At 36.1% G+C, this 11,926-nt stretch overlaps 1 protein-coding gene across 1 annotated transcript; it reads right to left on the reverse strand.

The window, feature by feature from the left end:
- Positions 1-10,789: 10,789 nt before the first annotated feature.
- Positions 10,790-11,668, reverse strand: LOC103962378 (uncharacterized protein At4g22758). Its single transcript, XM_009375077.3, has 2 exons — positions 11,217-11,668; positions 10,790-11,103 (listed from the first exon to the last, which is right to left on the reverse strand). Exons 1-2 carry the CDS (start codon positions 11,536-11,538, stop codon positions 10,940-10,942), a joined length of 486 nt encoding a protein of 161 aa, XP_009373352.1. The 5' UTR covers positions 11,539-11,668; the 3' UTR covers positions 10,790-10,939.
- Between the last annotated feature and the right edge of the window lie 258 nt (positions 11,669-11,926).

Below are 11,926 nucleotides of genomic sequence, written 5' to 3' on the forward strand. Positions count from 1 at the left end.
TACCCACAATAGATATTGTGAAAATAAATTAGAATTACCATTTTATTATTCATAACCCAAGTTGGGAATTATGTAGAGTTCTTTAATTAAATTCGTGAAAGGATATGTTATCTCATTGATTGATTAACGTAATTAAATATTAATATTGTGCTTCGTGATTCCTTGATATGTTACAAGGTATGTATTGAGATATAATGTTGGAAGTATAGTGATTAATATGATGAAGTGAAATGTGATTTGACTTATGTATTGGAAATGGTTGTGACATGTGATTGAAATGCATATTGAATTGCTTGGGAGATGTGAGGTCTAGTAAATGACCGATAACCCATTGTGATGTGGATTTGTGCTCAATATTGCTTCGTTTCGTTGAGTTTCGTGAATTAGGTAACTTGAATCATGTCTTGTTTCTTCGAGCCGTTGTTATGCTTCTTGGACTTCCGTTCAATTCGGTTGGGTGGTCTGGAACTGAGTTCTGTTTGGATTCCGCTGAGTGATGGTCCGGAATCCCCTTTGGAGCCTTGGTCCATTGGGTGTTCCAAAATCCCCTTTTCCAAAGATGTAGTCTTCAACTGAATTGTGTTGCTCTAGCCTTGCGTTTCGACTTGTTGTATGTGTTATTGATGATGTGATGGTTGACATTATTGATTGATGTGATTATGGAATGACGTTGGATATGAGTGTGGTTATCATGAGTATTTTAGTTGATTAATATTTCTAGAGAATAATGTGTACTTTGTTAATTCTTAACTATGTTACACACTATGAAATGCGATTTTATGTGGGAAACGTGATGAATTATGTGATGGATGAAGTGGAAATGTTAATCGTCATGTGGGAGTGTTATATTGGATATCATGGTTATTGTTATGATTAGACTTGTTGATAAATGTGGCTAGAGAATGGTATTGTGCTTCGTTGGTTCTTTGAAATGATATATGTTGTGATTTGCGGTATCATGTTGCGACATAATGATTTATATACAGATGGAGGGGAAATCATGATTTTCAGGTGGGTTTGTTATGTAACCCTGAGTCAAGTAATTTCATGCTTGTCAAGTTCTATTGATTGATTGAGAAACGTTATGCTTTTCGACTTAATCGGACTGTGTTATATGTCAATTATTGTGCATGACGAACTACGAATGGCTTGATCCTAGTCTAGGGTACGTAGGCAGTCTAACAGGGAGGTTAGATGCAGCCATAATGCATACGAAAAATAACCATGCGATTCGATTATTGAGTTGTGCTTGCCCATATCCCGGAGGTGGGGTATGATAGATACGGATTTTTGGTGACATCACGTGTCAATTCTAAACGTATGTCGGGATTGGGGCGTGACACTAAGATTGCAAGGTGATGTTTCTGGGTTTATCTGGTTCTCTGTGTGAAACTAGGGACAATTGGGGGATCCTTCTTTGAGGTTATCAACCTATATTTGTAGTTGAATGATTCATTCTAAGGGAATCTCTATTTTGGACTTGTTTCTCCCTCCCCTTTCTCCCTAGTTCTTCGACTACCCTTATTTTGATGGGTTTTCACCTAAACTTAGGGCTGGAATCTGGTTTAGTCCTAATTGAACTAGTTAGTTTGCTAGGGAAAGAGGTAAATTAGGCAAATTCTCTCTCAATACTTGCCTACGTGCAATGGCGAACCCACGTGAGGGCGAGGAGTGGCGGCCGCTACACCCCTCGCCGGAAAACAAAGGCAGGAATGAGACTTGAACCCCTCTGGTTCGATCGGAAACTAGGAACCATGGTGGTTCTGAAATCTGATCCCTGCACGCAGGTTTTTTTTTTTTTTTTTTTTTTAATTTTTAAATCCAAGCCCAAACAACGTTGTTTTGGGCCTAATAAAAAAATTTAATTTTTTTTGTAAATGGCATCGTTTTGTGGCTGATCTAATAAAAAAATAAAATTAAACGAGGGACCACTAGTCCCCATCCCTATCCCAATCCCACCTCGTTTCAATTATACCCCACCCTTTTCCCAGATAACAAATCCCATCCCCCACCTTTACCCCCTTTTCCCACACATCAAAAATTCCCCTGACTTCAATTTTCAAAATTGTCCCAAATCCCAGGATTGAGCACAAGAAAGCACGACATCCACCCCATTCTATTGGCCACCAAGCTCCAGACGCAACTTGCTATGCGACACCAACAATTCTAATTAAGGTAAATTTTTAATTTTGTTTAAGGGAACTATTATTAGCACTTCAAAAATCTCATTCTACACTCCTTACAAATGTATTTTTCTTTCTAATTATAGAAAGCTTGGAGTGCCAAATGAGATTTTGGAATGCTAATAACAATTCCCTTTTTTAATTTATATTTATTTCAAATCCTAATTGATATAGGATTATAGGGTAATACATTTTATGGTTATCAATTACAGATTATTCATATGAATACTATGATTATTGAATTTTTTTTTTTTTTTGAAGTACATAAAAGAGGATTCATACATTATATATATAGGAACTTGAATCACACATCGTCTAGCAAGAAAAAAAAACAGCTGAACATGGTGAAGACTTTTACATCATATTTATATTAACATAATAAACCCCAATTCAACCAACTAAAACCCAAATTCAAATGCAGCTCTGCAAATGCTAAAAAATTGATTGTAGTAACCATTATAAACCCTAATCAACTTACTCAATTACTTAAAAGACCCTAATGACTAGTTGTTGTTTAGAATAAAAATTGAATTCTTGATTATTCATATGATTGTTGGTATTGATTAATTAAATTCGTGGTTTGATTAGATATTACTTATATTACTCTATAGTCTACTCTAGGATTAAGAGTCTAAGATATTTGCTTTTATTGATAATGAGCCTATTATGCGACGTTTTCATGACATGAAACATCGCCAACAACAATTGTAATTTATTTGTATTGATTAATTATGGAAGACATTACTATATAAAAATATTTGGTTGTTGCCATTTTTCTTTCACCTTGCACTCATTTAAGTTCGCTCCTCCCCAAGAATTCCTGGCTTCGCCACTGCCTACGTGGACTTCAAAGCTTATGGGCTAAGACCTTTTTGGCCCCTAAGTAGCCCAAAGTCTTCCATAACCTTGATTCCACATAGGTCTGATGAATATCTGTAATCATCTACACCACAATTCACTTGACAAGCCTCGAGCATGTGACTTGGGCTTATTTTAGCGCGGCAAATAGGCATGGCGTGATTTGTGAATATTCGGTGTAATTACCCTAGCATGGCATGTTTGTAAATATATTTCTTCCTCAATCCCGCAACTTTACATGTATTTGGGCCCCAATATAGGTTTGCATGACAGTTGGGCTTTGAGACTTGTTTGGGCTTGCTTATAACATTTTTGGGTCTCAACAGGTATTAATGAAAAAGTCAATCAAAACAAGTTACAAATACTATTATAACACAAAGTTTACAAGCTTTCCACTCAATTCCACCATTTTTTTTTTACCAGTTGACTTTTTCTAGCGATTCACTGATCCATCTTTGCAGTGACTGGTCAATCAATTTTTTTTTTTTGGTTAAAGGTCACTATCCAATAGCGACTTACAAAAAATACATGTAAAATGATGAATTTTCTTATTATTTCTTTAATTTTATTGTGTGTACATGTGAAGAACACAACAAACACACACAATAAATACAATTGAAGATGAAAAAGTTGAACCTATTCCTATTTTTGTAAGTCACTGTTGAACTATTTCTTGAACATATGACAACTTCTGGTGCTGGCGTAGGTGACATGCGAGTCATGTGTAAGGGGGGAAAATTTAAATGGTCATGTGTTTATAAATATCTTTACTCACAAATTGTTGCTTAATCTAACTAGAATGGGTTAAACCTGATAATTTTGCTTAAAATTGGTATTCTTTCTTAAAATGTATGTCCAACTTGATATCTAATCCTCTTATGCACATTATTAGCACATATGTGATTTGTGTAAATCTTAAGTAGAGATAAATTAGGAATAATTCAGGATCTAGGATATGGGATCATGATTTTCCAGGGTCGGAGTAAGGTTGATCTGAATACAGTTACCTTAGAAGTCCGGTCATGGACCCGCCATCTCCTAGCGAAGCTGTATCAGACGGAGTAGCGGTGCCATGGCGTGCGCCACAAGTAATTACACACCTAAGAGGATGTAATGTCTACTAACTAAATATCCTCTAGGATTCTTCCGGCTTAGAATGAAGATTCTATCCTAAAAAGGTAGGGTTCATCTACGATAATGCAATCTATACACTTTAATTCTCTTGCCCACTGCATTAGTCTAAGATCATTCACTAATTTGATCATCGGAGAGCCTTTGGCCGGCACACCCCTGGTTCTAGGCTTGCTCACGGTTGTTTACTGTTTTGCAGGTTATTTGAGTTTGTGCTCAACCACCGTTCACGGAGGTGCGCGAATTTGTTTCAACAATTGGTACTTTTATTGAAAGCTAATTTATATTCCACCCGACCAAATCACTATACTGTGAGCAACTACCCTAAGCAAACAGTTCTAGTTCTTCGTCGTGTTGCCGCTGCAAATAAGAACGATCAACGACGAATATGTTGGACAACGCAACCAGGAGATAAGACCTTAATCTTCCCTGCCTATATTTTAATTGTTGTCTGATTGCATGATTAAAGTTATTTTTTTAAATCAGATGGATTGTTCTACTGAACAAACCGATTAACTTTTCACATAGTCACATGTTATATGCTTTACGAGACTGACAGGACCATGGTGGTCAATGGAAAATTGTCTTCTCCTCGTCATTGTTTTGGCTATAGGAAAAACATGATTTCATAGCCAACGTCTTTTAAACAACAGAATTGTTGCAGATTGAACAAGAGGCAGAAGGTGCATATCAGTCCAGAACCCACTGTAACAGCCAATACAACGCTGCCATACCAGAGAAGAATGCTTATGTAAGAGCTCCCCGACATCGTTCCAACGTCCTTATCATTGCCATAGCCAAACCCTTGACCAAGCAGCCTTGGCGAGCCTGTGAAGCTAGAACGAAGGAATTAGCAGCCAGCGACACACTCATGACCAAACCGCTCTGTATTTGGATTAACACAGTCCAAATATCAGCAAGAATTCAGACCCATGCTGCCACAAGAGAATTTAATATTCATGATCAGGCTACATTGTAGCCTAGCAAAGCAAGAAAAAGTAAATTAGCTCTTCTCAATATGGTATGTGTCTTTTTTCTTTTTTTTTTTTTTTTTTTTGGTTTTTTTGGGGGGTGACTTCCTCCATACAAACAAGGAGCATGAATTTCCTTATAAATCCCACGGCAAGGGCAAGAAAAAGCCTAATTAAACCCCCGCTACAATCATAATCTTAATGGACTTTAAGTCCTTATTTTTTAAGGAAAATTAGTGAAAAAGACTTGAAAACTTTGAGTTTTAATAATAAGGACAAAATAAAGGGTAAAGTGAATAGTACCAAGATTGACTTTTTAGTGTAAAAATGTGGTTTTTCGTTAAAGTGAACAGTATCGTGGACTTTTCGTTAAAACTTCCTATTTTTTATTGAATAAACGATATTATCTGCACTAAGGGATGTGGGAGTGGGTTAAGTCTTATAATGAGCTAACAATAATATGGTTTAAATCCACATTTAAGTCCTTATTAAAGAAAGAAAAATAAATGAAAATAGAAAACAAATAATTATGTCTCTCATAAAATTCATTGAATAACATTCCCATGTCTATTTGATCTCCAATTGTAGTTTCATCTTTTCATTGTAATACATATGCATTGACGCAGTTAATTAGCCTCTTCCTCCTTTGGGATTATTGTAGACACCCAAAAGTGTCATTTTCTTCTGCATTTTCAAGTTGTTTCGCTATCAAATACCTAAAGATCAAAACAATATAAATTAACATTTAACCCATTTGAATATACTAAATCCAAAGGAAATATATGATAAAAATATATGAAAATAAGACCACATCATGACCACATTCAATTAACTCCTAATTAGGTATGTTTTTGTGGGGAACTTAGCTGTCTGCTTCCATATGCTAACTTTATACCTAATCACCCCCTTAATAGCCTTTTCAATCCTATCCAACCTGATTGTGAATCATGGCACTACCCATATCATGTTGTACAATAATACTAATTTTACCATTAGGGAATGCTTATACTCACTTCATTCCAAAAGAGCGCTTTTGAGCTTTAAGGATATTCGAGAGAACTATTACCATATTGAAATCACTATAGAAAATGGAGTAGAATTCCTTTTGCGTAACTTCCTATGAATATAGCCAGAAGTGTATTCTAGAGGAAATGGAATGCCTCCTAAATGAATTGTATATCACAACCATTCGCGTCGTAAAGGCCCACTATTTTTGTTGTGACACAAACGTTTAGGACATCTAGGTTACTTATTGATGCGTCGTATATGACATCCATTTACCAGCAGTAAGAACCTTGTACCTGGAAGCGTACCTTGCTAAGAAATGCTCACCGATCTTTCTAGGGCAAGCTAATTACTAGCCCAACTACTAAGATCATTTCTAGGCACACTAATTACTCACCTATGTACCATAACGATCCTTACAGATCCTCCATCTTTCTCAAAGGAATATTTACGAACTAATCCAACCAAAATGTGGGTAATTTTGGTTGACATATCAACACATTGATCACATGTTCATCGACACCAACAATGCTTTGTTAGACCATTGGCACCAATTATTAGGTTGCGGGCTCACCACCCCAATTATTTATAAAGTCTAGAAGACTAGATAATCCCAAAAATTTTACATCGACAAATTCAATGATTACTACATTTCCCTTAGGTACATAAGTTGAACTTTTTGATTCCCTATGTTCACACTTAAACATTCTCGCAGATGGCGTTCATTAAACACCTTTAAATGCTTGTATGAACCTTGGTAGTGAGGGCACCAAACTTCGGTTTTTCTGTGTATAGATATGTATTATTGCATTCATTTATGAGGCCCATTGCCACTCAATCCTATTTTGGCATTACATTTGGTAATAGGGTACAAACTTAAAGTTTTGTACTTATGTGTTTGTTTATACTTTATATGCGAACTGCGCTGCTCCAATGTACCAATATAGGTCCTCACAAAAAGAATATGAATCATTGTCGATTATGATTCTCTTAAGGCTTTGTAAGCGATCTCTTTACTGCTTTATTAGCAGATTGTCACTTCAATGAGACAGTCTTCCCGCTGTTGAAGGGAGATAAGAACGTCAACGTTCTTGAGGAACAATGAGATTTATCATGGATGCCGCCACTATGTCTCATCTGGGTCCCATAATCTAAATCATCATAGTGTTACCCAATGTTTTCTCTGATCTAACAAAAATGACAAGATCATATACTACAAACATGCTCACAAGGATAGACATTTCTAACAGATGCCATTGCCTCAGAAGAAGAGGACGCTGTTAACGTGTATGGACATCCCCCGAATGTTGGTTGCCACACCTAGTGGCTGATCCCAGTACATTGGTGACTAGACAATAAATCTATCTTCTCTCTTAAGCGCGACAAATCACTCGGCTCGAAGGATTCACCTCCTTAGAAATTGACCATCATGACACAAATGAATCCCATCCTCAATTGTTGTCTCAATCGTTTTTATCTTATGAGATTAATTCGAATTATTACTGAGACCTGATGTTCTTGGTCTAATATACTAGTTTGGATGAGATATGGAACTGGAATGAGATTATTAACGATGATAGTTCACTTATATAGTAGCTACAGACATAAATGAAAAACGACAATACAAACAACATTTCGTTGGTTAGTGACAACATATAACAAATTGGTTAACTGGAAAAAAAAAACAAATCCATGTCGAATGGGATGAATGAAATAGTTCAATATAACGCCGCCTTATGATGCAAGGCTTCTCTCATACGCCCTGGATCGATTATGGCTTATATATGTAGTTGTAACGTATATCTTTAGGATGATGATATGCAATCTACATAGAAGTTTACAAAGTATTTATATGTATTGATACAAATAGTTTTAGACCACAAAGCACCCTTTCAATTTAGATGAGGCATTCGGTTTACGAATGTGGAACATCCAGACAGGTGTGTTATACCTATCTAAGTGAATATTTGATATGTTAGGGGTATATGTCCCCAGCATGTACAAATCCGAAATTGCAGAGTTGCAATTTGTCGATGACATCTGGCGTTGCACTTGAAGTTGAACTTTGATATGAAAGATCTTGGAAAAACTCGACACTATCTTGACATGAAGTTTCAAGCATATTTTTTATGGTATACTAGCCCATTAGTCGAACCACACCCAGAAAGTGTTGCTTTTGAGTAAACCCATGATCGTTTGTACACTAGATGCAAATGAGACCTTCGAGGAGGTTATAGAGCTGATAGTTCTATATATAAGTGCAATTGGCGTTTATTGTTTTAGTTCAAAGCACTAAATCAAACATCTCAAGTGCTGATAATCTTTTAGCATAAAATAGCACTTCGCCTACACGCCACCACCAAATTGGTGTTAAAGACGTTTTTTCGTTACTACAGAATTTGGCTTATTCTATTCCTATGCATCTTAGAATGGATCACACCCACTTGGTCCTCAGTAAGATGCCTACCTTGTGGGATACGCTGACACAGACTATCTATCTAATATGCATAAGGCACGTTTCCAAAGGGGTTATGTATTTATCGTTAGGAACATTGCAATATCTAAGAGGTCAAACAAATAGATCTTAGTTACGACGTCTTCGAGCTCATCATTATACATTGCGGCATATGTGTACATGGAAGCATATTTGAAGCACCTGCAATTTTCATCCATCGTTCAGTCTAAAAAATAATCCATGGAGACTATGCCGCATGTATCGACCAGACCATCACATGATACATGCAAGAATTCAATGCCAAATATATTGCATCTGCATCAACATGAGTATCTGAAGATTGAAGTCAAGAAAATCATATCCCAACACAACCTTGCCAAAGTCACTACTGAAGTGTATCGTTCAAAAGCTTGTTTGAAGAATTGGTATGCATAACTATTTTATTTGCAATGCTTAGGGCAAGTATCCAAAAAGTATCTCACTTGGCTTTAATATACTCTTTTTCCCTACTATTAGAAGCATTTTTCCGCTGAGTTTATGTTACCAAACTAGGTTTGAACGAGACATCCATCCTAGGCTAGTCATACCCTTGTGAGTGTTCTGCATGCATCTTGAAGACGTTTAGTTTTGACTTAATGCAATTTATCACCTTTCTCCTTTAGACTATAGGTTTTTATTCCACCTTAGGTTTTACCATAGTGAGATTCTGTGAGTTTGACTACCTATGCATTATTCCTTTTGTTTTGAGACTCGCATTCACACGTTATACCTATGGGACGACTTCATCAACTATTTCCATAATTGCCTGAAGATCGGATGAGTCTACTGCTTGAGTATTTACACACTGAAAGGAGAATGTTGTGAATACTATTAGCACATGTGGGATTATGTAAATCCTAAGGAGTGATAAATTAGGAATCCTTCGGGATCTAAAAGATATTTCCTATTATACTTGTATTACTTGAAAAACAGTTGTTCTCTTATCCTTATTACTATAAATAAAGATACAAGGCATGAGGAATTACATATAGAATTACTCAAGCCCTTCTCCATCTCTTCTCTATGCCCCACCTTCCCTTTCTTTCTAAATATTGGCCACAACAAATCCTATTTAATCTTAAAAAGAATACAATTAGGTGTTGTTTAACACGTGAGACTGTCAAAATCACTTTGTAGCAAGACGTTAATTTCTCTTTCTACTATCTGAATTGAGAAAAACGTTAATTACTTTTTCTACTATCTGAATTGAGAAAAATGTTAATTTTCATAACGTGACGAAAGTTCTTTGGTTTATTCAACCATGAATATAGAGAGGCCAAATAAATTGTAAATTTCATGATAACTCTGAACAATTAAGCCATTTATCATCTCCAACCCTTGGGTTAAAACCTAAAATTTTTAGCCCAGAAAATTTAGGTTTTAGCTTAGAAACAGTTTTTCTGCTCCAACCCTTATGACCTAAATTTTTTAGCCTGATATTATTAAAGAATAAATTTAGGCTAATTTTTTCCTTTAAAGTAATTTTAAAAAAAAATTATGTACACTATCATAATTTAATTTTATGAACATTTTAACCTTAAAATATTTAAATTTTGATAAATATTGAAAAATCACTAAATTTGGATGAATTTTGAATTAAATAATATTTTTTAATTATTTTAGCCGTTAGATTTTTTTTTTTTTTTTTTTTACCGTTAGATTTGATTATATTCGATCTCATCCGTTGGATTCAATAAATCCTGGGAGACATGACCATGTGGGTGGGATCCCACTGGTGGTGCCTACACCATTTTCTGGGCTAAATCTTGGAGGGAATTTGGTTTTTGTTTTGCCTTTAGCTTTTAGCCCACACATTTATCATGGCATTTAGCCCATGGTTGGGTTTGGTCTTAAAGTTCTCTTAGAGGAATTTAGGGTAAATTTGGCGAGTTCTGGATTTTTTTTTTTTTTTTTTTTTTTTACATGCTAGAGCGAATGTTTGTGTTTTCAAAATTCTCAAATTTAAAAAAAAAAAAAATGTATTTTTAAAATTTGAGAATTTAAAAAATTGGATGGAAAGACCAAAAGAGCCTTTGTCATGCTAGCAAAATTAGGCATCCATTTACCACCAAAATATGAGCCTAAAGAAAGACAACCCCATGAGCCAAAGGACGGACAAAGCCATCGAGCTACCCAAATTGGTGCACTTCAACCCAAAAGAAGCCAAAGTACAACAACAGCTCCTGGAAAAAGTAATAATTGCAAGAGAAGTGATTTTCGCACTGGCCTATCTCACACTCATTTAACAAAAGAGAAAACTTGTTATTACAAACAAGCATATTTTTTTGATGAAATATTTACAGCAAGAAATCCATGAGCTTTATCCATGAAAACTGATAACTGATTGCCCTCTTTGCTTCCTCAGAGCAATTACACAGACCGACGGGGGGCTTTGACTTTGAGCAGCACAAAAAGAAATTCCTAGACCCCAACTTTATCAACTTCTCATCTGCTTTCAAACCTGCACCGTCGTTAAAGTAAAGAAGTTGATAGGCAACAAGTTAATAAAAACAAAAAGCAGAGACTTGTATGCAAAATCACCAATATATATTGTTTATATTGCTTAGTGCTTACTCTCCAAGCTGAATTGCGAGTAGTGGAGCTCAAAACGGTGCGGATCAGTCTCCTTTACCAACGGCCTTCTCTTCTCCCTCACGTAAATCTCTACAGCTGCCTTGATCAAATCCCGCACTGTGTTTTCCGGCGACATCACCACCTGCACAGGCCCCAAGCTCCTCTCGATCGTCACATTCAGAAGCAACTTCGTCATCCTTCGGTAGGTCTCCGGCGCCGGCCAAAGCTTCACTGGGACAGAGATGAGACCTCCTCGACGCCGGACGAGTTTGCCGCTGTGCCTCTCGGGCGGAAACGTATGAAGCACCGTCTTGGAGATCATAGTTTATGAAGAATGAAGAATGCAGTTAAGGTGTTATTGAAATGCTTGTGTGAGGGTGGCGGAGTGAATATCAGAGTGTTTGGCCAGATGTGGAGAGCTTCAGAGAAGCAGAGAGAGACTTACATCCAAGGTTTTTGACATGGAAAGGTTAAAATAGGGTCAGCAAGAAGCTTCCTAGAAGCAACGTACCTTCAATACATCCCTAGAATTTGAGATTATTACAACGTTTAAAAAGTAGGAAATAAGTAGAGGGAAACTTTAGATTTAGTCCTTAGTCACTAAAACTTTTTGATTAAAACTTTAATGGTATTCAAATTTTAATCAAAGTTCCTTAACTTTTTGCACCTCATTATATTACTATTAATATATATTTTTAAATATGTTTGAC

Source organism: the organism of the source record quoted next, unplaced genomic scaffold, assembly GCF_019419815.1.
Source record: "Pyrus x bretschneideri cultivar Hongxiangsu unplaced genomic scaffold, Pyrus_bretschneideri_v1 Contig14, whole genome shotgun sequence".
Lineage (NCBI taxonomy): Eukaryota > Viridiplantae > Streptophyta > Magnoliopsida > Rosales > Rosaceae > Pyrus > Pyrus x bretschneideri.